Source organism: Harmonia axyridis, chromosome 1 (assembly GCF_914767665.1).
Source record: "Harmonia axyridis chromosome 1, icHarAxyr1.1, whole genome shotgun sequence".
NCBI lineage: Eukaryota > Metazoa > Arthropoda > Insecta > Coleoptera > Coccinellidae > Harmonia > Harmonia axyridis.
In genome coordinates this window covers 17,825,486-17,842,585 of record NC_059501.1, presented here as the reverse complement: position 1 = coordinate 17,842,585, position 17,100 = coordinate 17,825,486, and the positions used below count along the sequence as shown (strand labels likewise).

Genomic DNA, 17,100 nt, shown 5'->3' with positions numbered 1-17,100 from the left:
CTTCAGTCAAATTTTGTGTAAGCGCGAACGAGCTTGCACAAATATATGCCGTGCAACTCGTGCGTATTAAGCTCAAGTAATATCAAGTAGCTTGATATCAAATCAAGCAATAAATTTCTCAAATCAAGTCAAGTTTAAGTATGCAATTTGTCACGACTTTGATTTCCAAGTCAAGTTGGTTAAAATATCAAGCTACTTGGCTTGATTCCCTAAAGAAAGTGTTGCCGTCGAGATAAAATAATTATCTGCAATGGCAAGTGAAAATTTCCCCTAAAAATTTCAAGTTTCTAGGTTCTTCCGTTCTCTAGTTATCATGTTATCTGTCTGACGGACAGACTGTAAAGTCTTTGAGGTCGGATTCGCCATCAGTGAATCGAACCTGATGGTTTGAGACCATCCTTGGCCCAAAATTCTAAAAAAAAGGCATAGTCACAAAAAATCAGTTCGGAGACCATCGCTCAAAATCATTGCATAATCGACAACATTTGTCATCTTCAGAAACACAAAGTTAGTGTAGCTTCGGTTGAAAATGACAGCATTGTTGTCGAAATGTCGTTCAACGCAAGTTAAATTCGACTGTTAAAAGTATAGTTAGTCCTCAATCACAGACTAGTAATCTGTGCCTCAATATCCTCATTATGATGAAGGTAAGGTGCATGCTATAGGGTCTAAATTCAGGGAAAATTTCAAGTTCGATAGTCAGGTAGAAGTAGTTGTGAGAGAACTATCATCAATAATTGTTTCTTATGACAGAGCTTTCAAAAATCAGTAATGAGTGTATCGTACAGTATTGCTCTTATTTGTTCCAAAAATATTTCCTGGTAGTGCAGACTATCACCCCAGATCAGAATGCTGTGAGACATTCGACTTTGAAAAAGTACATGGTAAACATCCATCATTACACTTTAATGCCCCTCCCTTGAGCAATGATGCTTCGTCTTCGTCCGACGCAATTCATGAAAAAAGACTTCCTCCATATTTTGAACATAACTTTCATGCGGTACTGTGAACCCCCTTGCAGAAATCCTTGATCCGGCACTGATTGCCTTCTGTTCTGCGATGCTTCGTTATAAAACTACTTTTTTAAGTATAAGGTATCTTCTTCAAAAAAACTTATTCCTATTCATTATAGAACTAAAAACAAACGAAAAATATCAGAGTGGTTATTATTATACTAATCTGAAAAATCAGGATAATCATTACATCATGTTGGCCACACTGTTCTTTCATCGTTAATTTTTATATATTTAGTGTTCTGTGATTTTTATTTTCAATTCGGTAAGCGGCAATTTGTCATCTGTCAATAATACAGTGAATTAAACAGAAAGTAAAATTATTGCATATTTACCGTCTGGTATATACAAGTATTATTTACTTAGTGTAATAAAAAATTGTCAGCAGTTCACATTGGAAATATGAAAAAAGAAAATTTCCATATTGGTGATAAGGTATTCGCAAAAGTAAAAGGTTATCCACCATGGCCTGCAATGATTTTGGAAGAAAATGGGAAGAAATTCAAAGTTAAATTTTATGGAACAGGAGAAATAGGCCAAATCAAGAAAGAGGATTTGTTTTATTACAACCGAAATAAAAATAAATTGTTGAAACCATCAAAACGCAAGGATTTCAACGATTCAGTAGCAGAAATTGAAGAAGCTATTTTAGAAGCTGGAACTGATGGTGACCCAAACTACGGTATTGAACAAGGTAATGAGTCAGTTCTAAGTGATAATTCGTCTATTGTCGATTCTGAAAGAAGTTTTTCGAAAAAACGCAAAAGGTCCCTTTCAGCAGTAAAGTCAGAAGATAGTCCGTTGAATAAAATAAAGATGAGGAAATTAGTAAGTGCCCGATCCAATAATGCCAGCCCGATACAAGAGGAAAATAATTGTATTATAGCAGATTCAGAACATCCTGAAAATACTGTTTTGGCAGTTGATTTGCCACAAAACAGCTCAGAATCACATACTACAGAAGAAGAGAAATCAGCTAGTGGAATTGAATCCAATAATGAGAGTCCAGAGGTAGAGGATGAGAGTGATATCACAGTAAAGACAGAAACTACTGAAACAACAACAGATTCTACAGCCAAAAAAGCTGATACCAAAAATGAGGAAACTACAGATTCTACCAAGACGGTGGAGAAAATAAAAAAAGATTCTCTAGAAAATGATATTTTGTATGAAGAAGCACTTGAAGAAACTCAGCATGCAGGTAGACCTGAATTTGAAGATTTTGTTCTGGAAAAAGAGTTAGAAGCATTTATAGCTTATGGGGATTATGTGGAAAAACACAAAGATATTTATATAAAAATGTCTGTTGAGAAACGAAATTGTTCAAAACTTCAGGTTTTGCCCATATTTATAGAAAACAAATGTATAGGAATTAAACTTTATGTTAATTCATCTTTAGATACGTTTTCAAATGAATACGAAAGAGCAGTATTTGACAAGGAAATATCTGAAAAAGTAATTAATTTGAAGAATTCATTCAAACTCGATAATTTGAAAGAATCACCAGAATTGTATTATGAAGACCTGAAAGAAACTAATGAGGAAGATTTAAAAAATTTCTGGCAAAAAAAAATCATGAGATTCAGAGAAGATACACTAGAGAAATTGAAGATTGAAAGTAAACTGTTAGAAATAGATTCAAAAATTAAAAGCAGCTTAAATTTAGATGAAGCTGATCCTAAAGAAGCCATTTCTCTTCTAGATGAAATGCTCAAAATGGATATACTTCCAGTTATGTTGATGAAACATGCCCATGTAGTGGACATGGTGAGAAGGCTGAAAAAATATGTCGGTAATTTAGAAAGCTGGGATTTTACGGAAGATGAAACAAACACATTTAAAAGGTATGCAGAAAAAATAAGAGGCTCAGCATTAAAACTGCATGTGAAATTCATGAGAATAATAGGTAGACCACAATATGAAGAGTCATTCTGGGACCATTTCAATGACATCACTACAAATTTTCGTGAAAAAACTAAAGATCTTGATGAAATGGAATTTTATTTATTAACTAGTTGGCCCTACTCAAGAGACAACTTCTTAAAAAATTATTTCATAAAAGATATATCTTTTACTCTGCCTTCTCAAATTGACGCAATTGGTAGTAATGATGTTTGATATATAAATTTGTACTTATTATTTTTTTTTTGAGACTTTCTTAATTTTGTTCTATAAATACTATAAGATCGTTTGCGAAAGAATTGTATGAATGTTTGTGAATAAGATGTAGGATGTTATTTTTATAAGTTTAATTATATTTTCACATAAAGTGATACCAATATACTTGCCTATTATTTCATTTCATAGTCGATGGATTTAACAAGAAAGTTCAAGTATTTGGTATTTTTAATAAATTGTACTAACACAGATATAATATATTTTTGAATATATTTAATTTGTATATTTTTTTATACGATTGAATCCTATCTACCTGATAGTTATTAAAACGATAACAATAGGTCATAAGAAAAATTCAGGAATATTTTCATCATCATTTCAGATAAATTTCCTCTTCTTTGGTTATTATATGAAGTTGTTTAAATAATTTAACCGTTTTTGTATTATTATGATTTTGAATCAAATTATGGAACGTATCCGTCAAATTTTGAGTTTTGACTGTAATCTTGTTGTCAAATGTCATTATCTGTCACTTTGGCATCTTGTCTTCTACTTCGTACGTCCCTTCTGGAGGTGCCAGTCATTAAAAGCTTATGGATAATTTTTGAGGCTTGTAAATTATTGTTAATTTAAATTGAAATAGTATTTGTCTATTTTGAATTATAAAATGTAAGTCTAAAAGTAAAACCTTTAGTCATTATTGTTTACAAATTTAAGCCTTCAAGAACTTTGTCATGTTGGACACTTTCTGTCAAACTATTTCTCAGAGAATGATACAAAATACCTAGTAACTATCTATTTGGGATAATTATTGCTTTTGTTCAAGTGAACTTTGTTCTAGACTATATTGAAAATTCCATATAGTGGGATTCTAATAGGATTTTTTTTTAGATTAAAAATGTTTATTTGGGATTGGTTCACTGGTGTCCTAGGATATTTGGGTGAGTTTGTTTTCAACTTTTGGAACCTAATGAATGTTTCAAGAATTTTACAGAAATATGCCAACTCTTTTCATTAACTCTGAATTACGCATATTATTGTACTACCCAATCTTTTATGAAATCGAAAATATATTACCAAAAGAGCAACCAATTTATGAAAACCAAAACGAAATTTTAAGTTATTTCCCAATAATAAAGAAAAAGCTTGGTGTCCAATTTTCAGTTTCCTAAATAACTATTCTTTCAATTCATTTGAAGATTATTTTTTCATTCTATCTTAAATATATTTGAAATCTTGGATTTATTGACCTTAAAAATATTCCGCAAATCATGATGATTATACTCTTTTATCTACATTCCATCAAATAAAACTATGAATGGATAGATTAGAAGTCACCAAATGAACTTGAACCTCAAACTTTCCAAAAGTTTTTTAATTCTGTTTGGAAATTCAAAAGTTTAACAATCATACTCTGAATATTTATTTTCAAGGATAATAGATTCCTTTATCAGTCAATCAGTTTTATTGCTTGCTCTATGTTTTGAAAATTCTTTTTTGTTTCATTATTTCCTTGAAAAGAAATATTCTCTTTATGGGGACATGGAATGATTGTTGATTTTTTGTTATATAAATGTTACTTCAACATTTAAATCATCCAATAATGTTAATTAAGTGGCACACAAAACACGCAACAAATTTCAGACTGAGGTAGATTAATTCGATTTTTTCCAAAGAATGAAAATAAAAAAAAATTTATTAAAAAAAAATTATTCTCCCTCGGGACTCGAATCTGCGCGTACAACCTATCGGTGTTCCCGACCTATCACTTTTACCCCTCGACCACAATGGCATGTGAATAGATAGAGAGATATTCAGAATCCATAACTTGGATACTATTGATTTACGGCAACAATATTGAATTTTACAATACAAGTTTTGTGGTTTGTGGAGTCAATTTTTCAAAATTTTATTTCACGGTTTTTGCCTTTTAAATTAATTGATCATGTTCTCTAACTATTAGCTTTCAAAATTTTCGAGAAGAGCTCTGATATTCAGATATTTCGTTACGATCTTTCGAATTTTGAGCCGCGGATGGTCTCAAACGATTGGACTCGATTCATTCGGCTCAAAATCTGTCCTAGAACCTGATGATCTCAAAAATACGAATTCGATGCTAGTTGTATTTTGCCCATTAACTAACGGTATTCGAGCTTCTAGGTTTTTCCGTTCAAGAGTTTTCATTATTACGGACGACCGGACCAAAGAGCACCGTGAGAGAAATTATATAACGATTATTTTCGAGAGATAGTACCCAAAAGGCATTCTGTTATAATGCTAGCAATGGTACTAGAGACTCCATATAGATACCATGAGTGTTTTATGTGCGAAAATCAGCCAATAAATAGAGAAAACGCACGAAAAGTCATAATGTAATATTCTTTCAGGTTTAGCAACGAGGAAAAAAGATGATAATTGCTCTACAAACATTTAAAAACATCTTCTGATAATTTTTTACCGAAAAATATACAATGTGGATAAATATTAAATAATCATGTGATTGAATTATCCTAACAACTTGATTGTTAATAATTCTTATTATTGAAAATCTATATATTAATTATTTGGTTATTAATACTTATTTACAGGTGGTCCTAATTATGCTCTTAATGACCCTTACTAGCAGAGATTAGAATTTTTTCATCAGCAATTTTCTAACACATACTCAAAATATTTCGCTAGTGAACATACGAAAAAATGAAAAAGAATTATGAGAACATTAAAAAATACGCAATTCCATCAGTCTTTAAACTTTTCCAATTCTTCTCAAATATGAATTTTACCACTGTTGCATACTGGGTGTTCTAAAATGTAGTACTTATTCTTGAATGTTTTCATAATTTTTTTGTCATTTTCACTTGATCATTGAAAAAGTGTCCATTCTTCAGAGAGTAATTGAAATATTTGAAAAAATTCTAATGGTTCCTTTTGAATGGAACATCTTGTATATATGGAAATATTTTGAAAATGTTCTAAACATAACTCAAAATGAAAAATTCAAATATCTGCTTGTATGCGAATAACTAGGGATATCCTGTTAATAAAAAATTAGAATATGAGAAAATATTAACTTAAGATGCATGCATTCACTTCGAACAATAAGTTTTATTCATCAGACACATTCTATAATCAGGTTTAACATCTCGTAAAGGAAAATACATATTTACCGGTTTGCCTGGCTCAGGAAAGTGCTCCTTAATCAAACACTTGGAGGAGGAGGGCCTCATAGACTTTACGTCTTTCGATATTCAGTACAGTCAGAGCAACAGAGATACCCTCAATAATAGTTATAGAGGTGAGTGAATGATTTTCGTCACTAATTGTTTGATATTTGTGCAGGGCTCTGGAAGAAATCTGGTAAGCTGCTGTTCCTAGGGTTGGACAATGCCGGTAAAACAACACTACTACATATGCTCAAGGATGACAGACTAGCGCAGCATCTCCCTACTTTACATCCTAGTAAGGAATTCCTCTGTTTTACAGGGTGATCCGATACAAACTTGAAATGGAGGTTTGGAATGATTTTGCTTTTTGTGAAAATTTCTATCACATTAAATTATATAGATTGTTTACTTTGTCTTCTGTTTGGGAGAGAAAGTGAAGATATAAAATTCTAGATTCGATTACTGTAATATCATTTTGGAATTGGTAAATGAAACATAAAATATTCATCAAAATTTATTGTATCTCCTTTAGAGTAGTCCCCTTGTGAAATAAGTCATTTTCAATTATGAATAACCCAATCAAAGAAATATTTTTCAATGCGTTTTTAGGAATCAATTTGAATATTCATTATGAATTTCGATAAATTCATTCAAATATCAATTTTAGTTCTGTATCCTGAAACCTCCATGTCAAATTTTCTCATATTGTTATTTTCAAATCACCAATTTATTTCAAAATGAGTCAAACTGTGAATTTCCCAATTTTCATTCGATTCAACTGAAGAACTATGAAATAAAGAGAAAGTAATATTCTGTTATCATTTGTTTTTAGTAAATTTGAAATCACCACAATGATCTAATAATTATTCATATATGAAACAATCTAATATCACTATTATTTTTAATTATTGTATGTATTTTCAGCTTCGGAGGAATTATCCATTGGAAACATCAGATTCACAACCTTTGACTTAGGTGGCCATTCACAAGGTAGATTTTTTGCATATGCTTTAATTCATATTATTCATTCTAGTTTTATGTAACTTATATATTTTCAAGTATTTGATTGACTTGGTCGTTACTTGGTGGAAATCCAAAACTGGACAGTGGAACTGGTATAGAAGAGGGCGCCACTGTTGCAAGATCCTTTATACAGGGTTAGAACTATTTAGAGGGGTACTACAGGGATATCGAAAACGGTTAAATATACTGGTTGGCTTAAATTACAAAAAAGTTGCGTTATTTAGGGATTAGTATGTTTGTGTTAACAGATCCAAAATATCTACAGTGGTTCCCGAGATATCTTGAAAAAACTGAAAATCAAGATTTTCTTTTTTTCTGTATAACTCATTTGTTTTTGGAGATAACTTCACGAAATTCGGCTTGTAGTCATTATCCAATATAGAGATTCGAATGGTGTCGTCAAATTTTTCCTGTTTTCCATTGTTTCAGAGGCGCGATAGTTATTTTTTTTTCTTATGAACGCCAAATTGGTTTTCTTTATGAGGTGATAAAGACAAAAATTATGAATTCAACAATGTATCACACTCTTCAAAAATATCGAGCCTTGGTACGCAAATTTGAAGAGTTCTATGTGAAATCATTACTTGACTATCGCGTCTATGAAACAATGGAAAACAGAAAAAAATCTGAAAACACCTAAAGTATCTCTATATTGGATAATGGCTATAAATAAAATTTCATGAAGTTATCTCCAAAAACAATGACAAAAAAAAAATCTCGATTTTCAGTTTTTTCGAGATATCTCGGGAACCAATGGAGATATTTCGGATCTGTTCACACCAACACACTCATCCCTAAATAACAGCCTTTTTATAATTAAAGCCACACTGTCTTTCTAACAGTTTCCGATATCCCAGTAGTGGCCCTCTAAATAGTTCTAACCCTGTATATTCTCATCTAATCTCTTGTCTTCTTTTGAGTGTGTTTAAATTATTGTCAATATCATTGGAGAACTCAAATTTCTTTACTGAAATATTTTGTTGGAAATCATTGGTATCAGTTAATTAATTACTGGACCTCGAGAAAAATTCTGAATTTTTTTTCTAAAAATTATCAATATCTGAATGTACTCTTTCATCTGAACCATAATTTTGCAGCAAGAAGAGTATGGAAAGATTATTTCCCAGCTGTAGATGCTATTGTATTCTTGATTGATGCCTTCGATAGAACAAGATTCCGTGAAAGTAAAAAGGAATTAGATAGTTTATTAACAGATGAAACATTGGCAAACTGTCCCATTCTCATATTGGGTAATAAAATTGATATCACAGGTGCTGCATCAGAAGATGAATTAAGAACATATTTTGCCTTGTACAATCAAACTACTGGAAAGGTAAGAATATTTAAAATGATTATTCAGATTTTTGTCAAACCTATGCCAATTTATTTAAGGGCAAAGTTCCAAGATCCGAGCTACCTGGTCGTCCTCTAGAATTATTCATGTGTTCAATCCTTCGAAAACAAGGATACGGAGATGGTTTCCGTTGGATCGCTCAGTATATGGACTGAGAAGTACTATTGGGATGAATTGAATCAACTACCCGTTTTTTATATTCATCATTGGTTTTTTTGTTTTATTTGGTTGTCTCCCCTTTGTCGACATAAGTGGGATTGTTAATTGAAGTCATCTGTCAAATTTTGAAAATATTGTCACATTTTAAATTTTACCTTTTTCATGTCCTGTTGCGGTTTGTCGATGTATCATTTTTCATATATTTCACCTATAAGCATATACACTAAGAATCAATAAGTGGAACTTGCAAAATTGTTTATGATGAATCATGAAGGATATTGTATATGATCGAAATTTCCAGTGAAACATATTGGTTGAAATAAAATGCTTTGTAAAATAAGAGTTTTTTTTAATGTTGAGAAATTTATATTGATTTCTATCATTTGTCCATTATCGAAAGTAGTTCAATTTGATCCCACTGTACTGAGATCGTATTTAATCTCAAAATGGATTTGACATAAAAAAATGTCCTATTCATTCAATCCTCATAGATAAGAGCGGTATACATTGATTTGACAAAAATCATGTTATTATATAAGAATAGGAGCTCTAAAAACTCAGATAATTTTTACCATAAATAGAAGCAAACAAGATTAGGCAAACTTATAATGACGCCAATTTGGAGTACTCAGGTGTGCTTCATTTTACCTATGAGGGGTAATTGGAAACTTAAAGGGATTAAAACTCATTGAATTCTAACCTCAAAAAAATTCAATAATAATATACGGAATCAAAGTAATGTTTACAAAAAACAAAAGATACCAATTGAATCAATAATGATATGAAACGCTTGCACATCGTATATTGCACTTGATTGTTTATACCCCAAGTGACATCAGGGGAATTTTAGCGACCTCTTTAAATTTTACTTTATTAGTTTTATATAGGGGGTCCCAGACTCCCCTCTAGTGCCGCCACTGCATGACATTATATGTCAATTTATTTTTCGGCAACCGTCCGGGAAGTGCTCACTTCCCTGACGCTTTTTCTCTGAGAAAGTAGCATTTCCCGGCCTAGTCCGGAAAGTACGTACTTCCCGGACTAGGCCGGAAAAGAATCATAGAATCCATAACAACCGAGATAACGATAAAGATAATTTTGTCTATTCGTCCAAAAAAACTCTATTTTCCGGACTTGTTACGTAAATTACTATTTTGTAAAAATAGACAAAAATTATTTTTAAATTATCAAAAATAATTTGAGTAGGATTATCAGAAAAAAAAATTGAAAGCATCAATTTAGCTGTGTCTATGAAATATAAGGTTACTTTGGTCATAATAATATAATTCTAATAAAAAATAAAATTTAAATATATTATAATTTAATTTGAACTATTATACACAAATTTTAATATCATTCAATACATCACACTCAAAATGGTGGTATGTTTCTAGATTTCCCACTGAGTAATTTACTATCCAATTTCATCGATTTAGTGGATAGTAGAGATGCATATGTTGGAGTGGCAGATATGGACCTAAACTGATTTGAATTTTGTAGCCAATTATTTTTAATTGGAGGTAAAATAATGTTCTTTCTGGATTTTTTATTGTAAATACCATTTGAAGATTCATTTCTATATCTATTCAATGATCTCTCACTACTTCTTGTGGACTCTTCCACCATTATTGGCAATGACTCGAAGCTAGGGGACGGACATTTTTCATCTTCTCGAGAATTATGTCTACTGACGAAACAATTTTTAGTGTATTTTTCCCTAACGATATCTGAAAATGGCGAATTTTTAAGACAATCATTCAAGTATATCTGTGTCTTATTAACATCCTCCATTTTATGTTGTTTTTTCTTGAAATCTGAAGATGAAGGTGGAGTTGAACCATTGTTCAGTCTTATGGATATATTTTCATAAATATTATGTATCACAGCCTTTTTAATCTCCTTTTTGTATTGTATTAAACTTGCACAAGGTAGAAACTCAGTATTTGAATTTTTTTCTGTTGTAGTATGTTCATCTTTAATATAATCCTTCCATATTTTATAGGGTCCATATTCTTTCTTTCCAAAAAAACTGAAAAATAATAATTTTTTAGTTTGAATTAGATTATAATTTGTTGAGAGATTTTATGCTTTTATTCAAGTTACATACTAATAAGTCTGCTATAAAACAACTTTAAGTAAATTATTCCGTGTCAATTTGCTTAAAGAAAAATAGCAAAAAATAAGCAAAATTTGGGTCACATTTTATGATAGCTATAGTTCACATTGAAAGATTTATTAGATGTCTTCAATTTTAATTAATTTTATGAACCTTAATGTTGGAAATGTTTCCATCCATTGCTTATATTCATCAACATCATAATGTAAAGGAATGGGATCGATTCCTCTAAGTACTCTATCCATTTGTTCCAGTTCATCTTGAACCCGTCTACAACCATCTACATCATTATCATCACTCCAACTAGGAGAGCTTGAGAGACTCTTTATTAACTTCACCTCACTTATTCCAGAAATGATTGATTCAGTTTCTAAATCATTATTGAGTTTTGGTAAGTTTTTGAATGGTAGTTTTGACTTAAAGAATGGAGGTGAAATGGATTCTTTTCTTGGATCAAATTTGGGTTTATAGAAAGGTGGTGAATATTCTTCTTCAATCACTTCCCCGAAAATATCATGATTATCTCTCAAAGGGGTTGCAATGTCTAGATGGCAGCTTCCAGAAGATTCAAAATAAGCCGGATTCACTTGTCTTAAAGATGAAAGTGAATGAATATTATGGTTGCGTTTGATATGCTTTGACATTATTATATGAAAAAAGTATTTAATACTATATTTCAACATCCCAGTTTGTTATATACAAACTTGTTATTGATCCCATCGAGTTCGCGAAATAAATCCCTTAAAAACTATGAAACCGTAGAGTTGCAGTAATCAATTTTCTCTTGTTTAAATTAACTTGACAACTTATTTCCAAATGAATATGAAATTTTTCGGTTGTATCCCATTTCCTATCCCTGAAATCCGTCTGTTATTTTATTTATTTACGTTGTCTTATAAATTTCGGAAACCAAGCAGAATTTCTGTTATGACATATCTGTCAAACATTAGTCTATTTGACATAAAGACCACAGAGTACACCATATCGTTGCACCATTGATTTGAAAAGATGTAAGAATTTCTTGTGAACACCAGGGCCGGCGAAAGGGTTGGGAACATTGGACAGTAGTGCCAAAAATAAAGATGAAACATCTTTGAGTAGTCTTTGACCTGAAATCTACCTATTTCAAAGAAAGAGTTATTAAGTACCCCAACTCTGTCATACAAATTGAGGTATACCAATTAATGAAATAAGTAGAGTGGCAAGAATTGTATTCCCATTCTAAAATTTCAAAAATCTCTATAGGAACAGTTCCATTGGCAAAGTAATGTGCCAGAAAAAGTGATATCACACTTTGGAACATTGAAGAAATTGCTCACTTTACAAGCCTGAAGCATTCTAAGGGCTCTGTTGACATTTTCCTCGGATAAAATTTGTTTTAGCATAAAGAAAATTCAATTTTCATTCACATAAAACCTTTTGATCTTTTTGAAAAAGTAATAAAGACTGAAGAGCAAATCATAAAAATGTGTATTTCGGACACACATAACCAAAAAATTTTTAAACTTGATGAAAACTTGCTTCCCGATGAACCAGAAGACTTTTCTATTATAGTTATAAGTTTATGTAATTGAAAAATATTAAGATGATACAGAAATTATATATCTTCGGAAAGCATCAATAAAATAAATAAAAATTAAAAAAAGCATTCTTGTAGAATCATTTCTCCTTATAATTCACATGGCAGGTAAACCCTATAGGCAGCCTTAGTCAGGTACCTACTAATAAAAAAAGATATTATCACTAAATCATCTGTTATGTTGATTAGCCTAAAGGTACACTATTATTTCTTTGATGGGTATCTTTTAATTGGTAGGTAGGTACTAAATTGGTACTTGAAAATCCCATTAGACCCTATTCTGTGAGTGTGGTCTCATCATTTGAACCACTATAAGTTACTTTGGGTTAACCTTCTGCAGGGTCTATAAAACTTGTAAAAGGCATTGAGTTTCTCAATGCAAAAATATAAGTAGTGAATTTTACACAGTAGTTTGATATTTATTAGGAAGAAGAAACATGGAGTATAGTAATCGAATTTTCTAATAAATTAGCGATGTACGACAGATAAAAGGATTTTTTGAGCGATAGTTTCCTTAACAAATGACGGCGATGATTTTGAGTGTATATATACAAAATAATAATTTGAAGCTTCGTGCGGAAGTGTAAGCTGATCACATCATCAGAACTGTGGAAAGTTCTAAGAATATTATTTCCGATCTGGTTCAGATTTCGCGTGTATAGAGAAATTACCATATTAGCTTGATGCAAAATTTTATGTTGATTGTCACGCAAGAACTTGAGAAAATTCAAGCAAAATACCTATCGAATATTTAATTTATTACTGTTTATTTATATTTGTAATTTAGTTTATTTATGATTTAAAATCGGAAATAAGAACCCATCATCTCTATAAACTAACCGACAACAATGAAATCATAATAAAAATAAATTTTGTGAAGTTGTGGAGGAAATACAGCACAGCCGCAAATGTGCGAATTGGTCATGGAAAATTTAATGAAAAGGATATGGTGCTGCAACCGAAGTCGTGACGCTCATTTGACTGATATCGTTTTCCATCGTTAAAGGCATACCCTCCTCTTTTCAATGGACTAAACATGTATTGATTTATCTTAAAATATATCTACTAGTTTTTTTTTAATTTCAACATGATATATCTTACTCGAAAAGCCTATATAATACAAAATTTCATGTTTATTGCGTCATTAGGACTTAAGACCTAATTCAAGCAGAATATAATTTTTTTTTTAACATTTTCGCAGCAACAGATCCGACTGGTCTGAAATTTAGTTTGTAGGTATATGTAAAATAATCGTACCTATCATTTAACCTCTTATTAACCCTTATTAACCCCTTATAAACTAATCGACAACAACGACTTGATGGTAAATAACTTGATATAACATCATAAATATTTAGATACACAGTTCTTTGGTCTGCAAGAGCGCAATTTTTAATTATAACGAAAAAATTTTAAGTTCAATCAGTTGATAATCTCGAAAAGGGAAAACATTTTATGAACAAATTTTTCGAATAAAAGTTGGTGGTTTTTGAGGGGGAAGTTCACTTATGCAACTATACCTCTTCCGTTGCCTTTACCCTTGTGGAGGGAGAGAGGGCAACTTTGGGATTTTAAATGAGAATCCCTTTTTTTAAAAGCATATTCCCATTTGAAATTCCGAAGTCGACCCCTGTCCCCTTACTAGGGTTAATTAAATGGAAGACATTTAAGCATAAGTATGTAATAATAATAATAATAATCGATAATTCGACTCCAATCCTCATCCTCATGGCTAGCTGACAAAAATTTTGGAAATATACTAGATCGATCCAATTGAAATAAACTTTCTGAAGTACGCAAAGTGCACCTGGAGAACAAATAATGAACTTTCTACGGAGAATATAACAACTGAACAGATTAATTGTAATCTGGGAATTTTCTAGGGAGATTCATCGAGCTCCTTATGGTTCTGCTTGGCGCTGAACTCCTTCTCTAAACTCTGCTATTCTACGGCGGAATATGCTTCTTATTTCACGCTGTCCTTTCCTAGTGGAGTATGGGATGGGGCAGGAACAATTCGTTGAAGGTGGTAGTAGGTAGCCTGAAAACTGTGAGGCGTCTACCCATCTATGAGCTCCCTCGTTTTGTGGTTTCCTTCATTGCTCTGATTACGGAACTCAAGCCTGAGGTAGTTTCCCGTAGGAAATTGGTCGACAAGCCTCCTCCCTTAGAACTTATCACCACGAGGAGACGCCTCTTGACCCTGGTCTTGCGACCTTTGAGAACTTACACAACTAACGCAAACCCTAAGTCCTCACAGCATAGGATCAACCTTAGTTTATGCAGGAAAGTTATAAGGATGGGGTTTTATTGAGAGGAATTTGGTAGTTTGGTGAGCAGTGAGGTTGAGCAGAGAGCTAACATACTGTAGGATTTCACATATGCCTACTTATGCGTTTCGTCCCTGGCACACACACCGGACTCATCAGTGTGACTTTGGTATATTTGTGTGTGCCGTGTCACAGACTCTTGGGGAATTTATTATTATCGGGAGCCGCCGGGACTTGAACCCGGCACCTTGTCGCATCTCGTTGAGTGAGTCTAGACTCTTAACCTCTAGGCCACCGAGTTATGTTAGGTGTTTATTGTTGCTTTGTGGAGCTTTATGAGAAGCCGCCACAATACTTTTTTGTTATCCTCGTTTCCTAAGATTCGAGGGCAATAAAGTCATAGTTACTCCTCGAATAGTGTATCGAGAATTACACACTAGGTCTTGAACTGCCGCCCGCGGAAATATAAGTATCCCCTATTCTACCACATACTCTCAGTCAAAAGTTGGCATCTTCTTGCTTCCCTCTCGGCCTCTTGTGTCTCGTTCTGCTAGACCTGTCAATGATTTCCACCTACCTTTGTGGCCTCTGTCTGGTCGGTTCTGCTCCTCTTCCTTCCCTTTGGTTGATGTAGCCAGCCGGCTGGCTGGCTGCTCTTCTGCTCTTCTCATGTTGCCCGTTCTGCTAGAACCTGTCGCTTTGGTAGGGTAGATATTTAGGATGTCCTAAGGAGTGAGCGAGGTATTGGCAGGAATATGGTGATTAGGATTGTTGGGGTATAGGGAATGTAACAGGCTGAGATTAGCCATGCAAAATTTTCTGATCAGTCTTAGTTTCACTGTCTACTTTACAGCAAGCAGTTACTACAAGCCTTCCCACCACGACAAGGTACTCTCGGAAGAGTAATAAGCCTAACCTAACCTAACCATTTTATTTACATAGAATGTTTACATACATCGATGAAAAAGTGAACTTTGTCCTCAAAACCATCAATATTTTATTCGAAATATTTTTCCGTAAGATGTTTCATGTTTATGATTTTTTATATTGATTCAACTTAAAAAAATCAGCCAGTATATTCAAACGGTTCACTAACAAATAACAGGTGTTTTTTTTCGAGGTATATAACTTTAAGTTGGCATTACTGTTCAAGATAGCGACCGATTTAACAGCTGTCAAGTGATTTATTCTCAGTTTGGTTTGGCAATTCATCATGAATAGACTCACTCACGCCTGAACAACGCTTGCAAATAGTGCAATTTTATTTCGAAAATAATGGTTCTGTGCGGAATACGTATCGCGCACAACGTCCATTTTATTTTGTTCAGCGATGAAGCGCACTTCTGGTTGAATGGCTACGTCAACAAACAAAACTGCCGCATTTGGAGTGAAGCTAATCCTCAAATATATGTCGAAACACCTTTACATCCAGAAAAATTGACTGGTGCGCTTTATGGGCTGGTGGAATCATTGGTCCGTACTTCTTCAAAAACGATGATGGCCAGAACGTTACAGTCAATGGTGATCGGTATAGAGCCATGATTACTAACTTTTTCATTCCTGAATTGAACAACCATGATGTCTAGGAGCTGTGGTTCCAACAAGACGGCGCAACATGTCACACAGCTCGTACCACAATCGATTTATTGAAAGACACGTTCGGTGACCGCCTAATTTCACGTTTTGGACCTGTGAATTGGCCTCCAAGATCTTGTGATTTAACACCGCTAGACTACTTTCTGTGGGGCTATGTAAAGTCATTGGTCTATGCGGATAAGCCACAAACCCTTGACCATTTGGAAGACAACATTCGCCGTGTTATTGCCGATATACGGCCACAAATGTTGGAAAAAGTCATCGAAAATTGGACGTCCAGATTGGACTACATCCGAGCCAGCCGTGGCGGTCATATGTCAAAAATAATATTTAAAATGTAATGCCACAAGATTATTTTGCGGATAAGTAAAATTCATGTCAATCCATCGTTGTTTTATTGCAATTTAAAGTTCTATAGCTCTAAAAAAACCTTTATAATGAAACTCAACGTCAAACTCATAAGTATCCCTATTAGGTATCTACAAAAAGTTCACAGTCTTTCGGCAGACCTAACCTAATCATTTTATTTCCATAGAATGTTTACATACATTGTTAAAAAAGCGAAATTCGTCCTCATAACCATCAATATTTTATTCGAAACATTTTTCCGTAAGTTGTTTCATGTTCATAATTTTTGATTTTGATTCAACTTAAAAAAATCAGCCGGTATATTCAAACCGTTCACAATCGAATTTGAAAACGTCAACC

The 17,100-nt window shown here is 32.8% G+C and overlaps 3 protein-coding genes across 5 annotated transcripts; 2 read left to right on the top strand and 1 right to left on the bottom strand.

The window, feature by feature from the left end:
- Positions 1-1,258: 1,258 nt before the first annotated feature.
- Positions 1,259-3,294, top strand: LOC123680374 (hepatoma-derived growth factor-related protein 2-like). The gene has a single exon (XM_045618254.1). The coding sequence runs from the start codon at positions 1,416-1,418 to the stop codon at positions 3,129-3,131; it is 1,716 nt and encodes a 571-aa protein (XP_045474210.1). The 5' UTR covers positions 1,259-1,415; the 3' UTR covers positions 3,132-3,294.
- A 350-nt stretch (positions 3,295-3,644) lies between these two features.
- LOC123680383 (GTP-binding protein SAR1A) lies at positions 3,645-9,171 on the top strand. 2 transcript variants are annotated; one of them, XM_045618265.1, is made up of 6 exons: positions 3,645-3,800; positions 4,023-4,072; positions 6,265-6,426; positions 7,220-7,285; positions 8,416-8,651; positions 8,711-9,171. In XM_045618265.1, the coding sequence occupies exons 2-6, from the start codon at positions 4,030-4,032 to the stop codon at positions 8,825-8,827; spliced, it is 624 nt and encodes a 207-aa protein (XP_045474221.1). In that variant the 5' UTR covers positions 3,645-3,800; positions 4,023-4,029; the 3' UTR covers positions 8,828-9,171. The 2 variants fall into 2 exon arrangements, with proteins under 2 accessions (XP_045474221.1, XP_045474230.1); XM_045618274.1 differs by lacking the exon at positions 6,265-6,426 and adding an exon at positions 6,471-6,590 and having other exon boundaries at positions 3,646-3,800.
- A 964-nt stretch (positions 9,172-10,135) lies between these two features.
- On the bottom strand, positions 10,136-11,903 carry LOC123688895. Of its 2 annotated transcripts, XM_045627635.1 has the most exons (3): positions 11,101-11,903; positions 10,614-10,860; positions 10,136-10,558 (listed from the first exon to the last, which is right to left on the bottom strand). In XM_045627635.1, exons 1-3 carry the CDS (start codon positions 11,628-11,630, stop codon positions 10,457-10,459), a joined length of 879 nt encoding a protein of 292 aa, XP_045483591.1. In that variant the 5' UTR covers positions 11,631-11,903; the 3' UTR covers positions 10,136-10,456. The 2 variants fall into 2 exon arrangements, with proteins under 2 accessions (XP_045483591.1, XP_045483590.1); XM_045627634.1 differs by having other exon boundaries at positions 10,136-10,860; positions 11,101-11,902.
- Between the last annotated feature and the right edge of the window lie 5,197 nt (positions 11,904-17,100).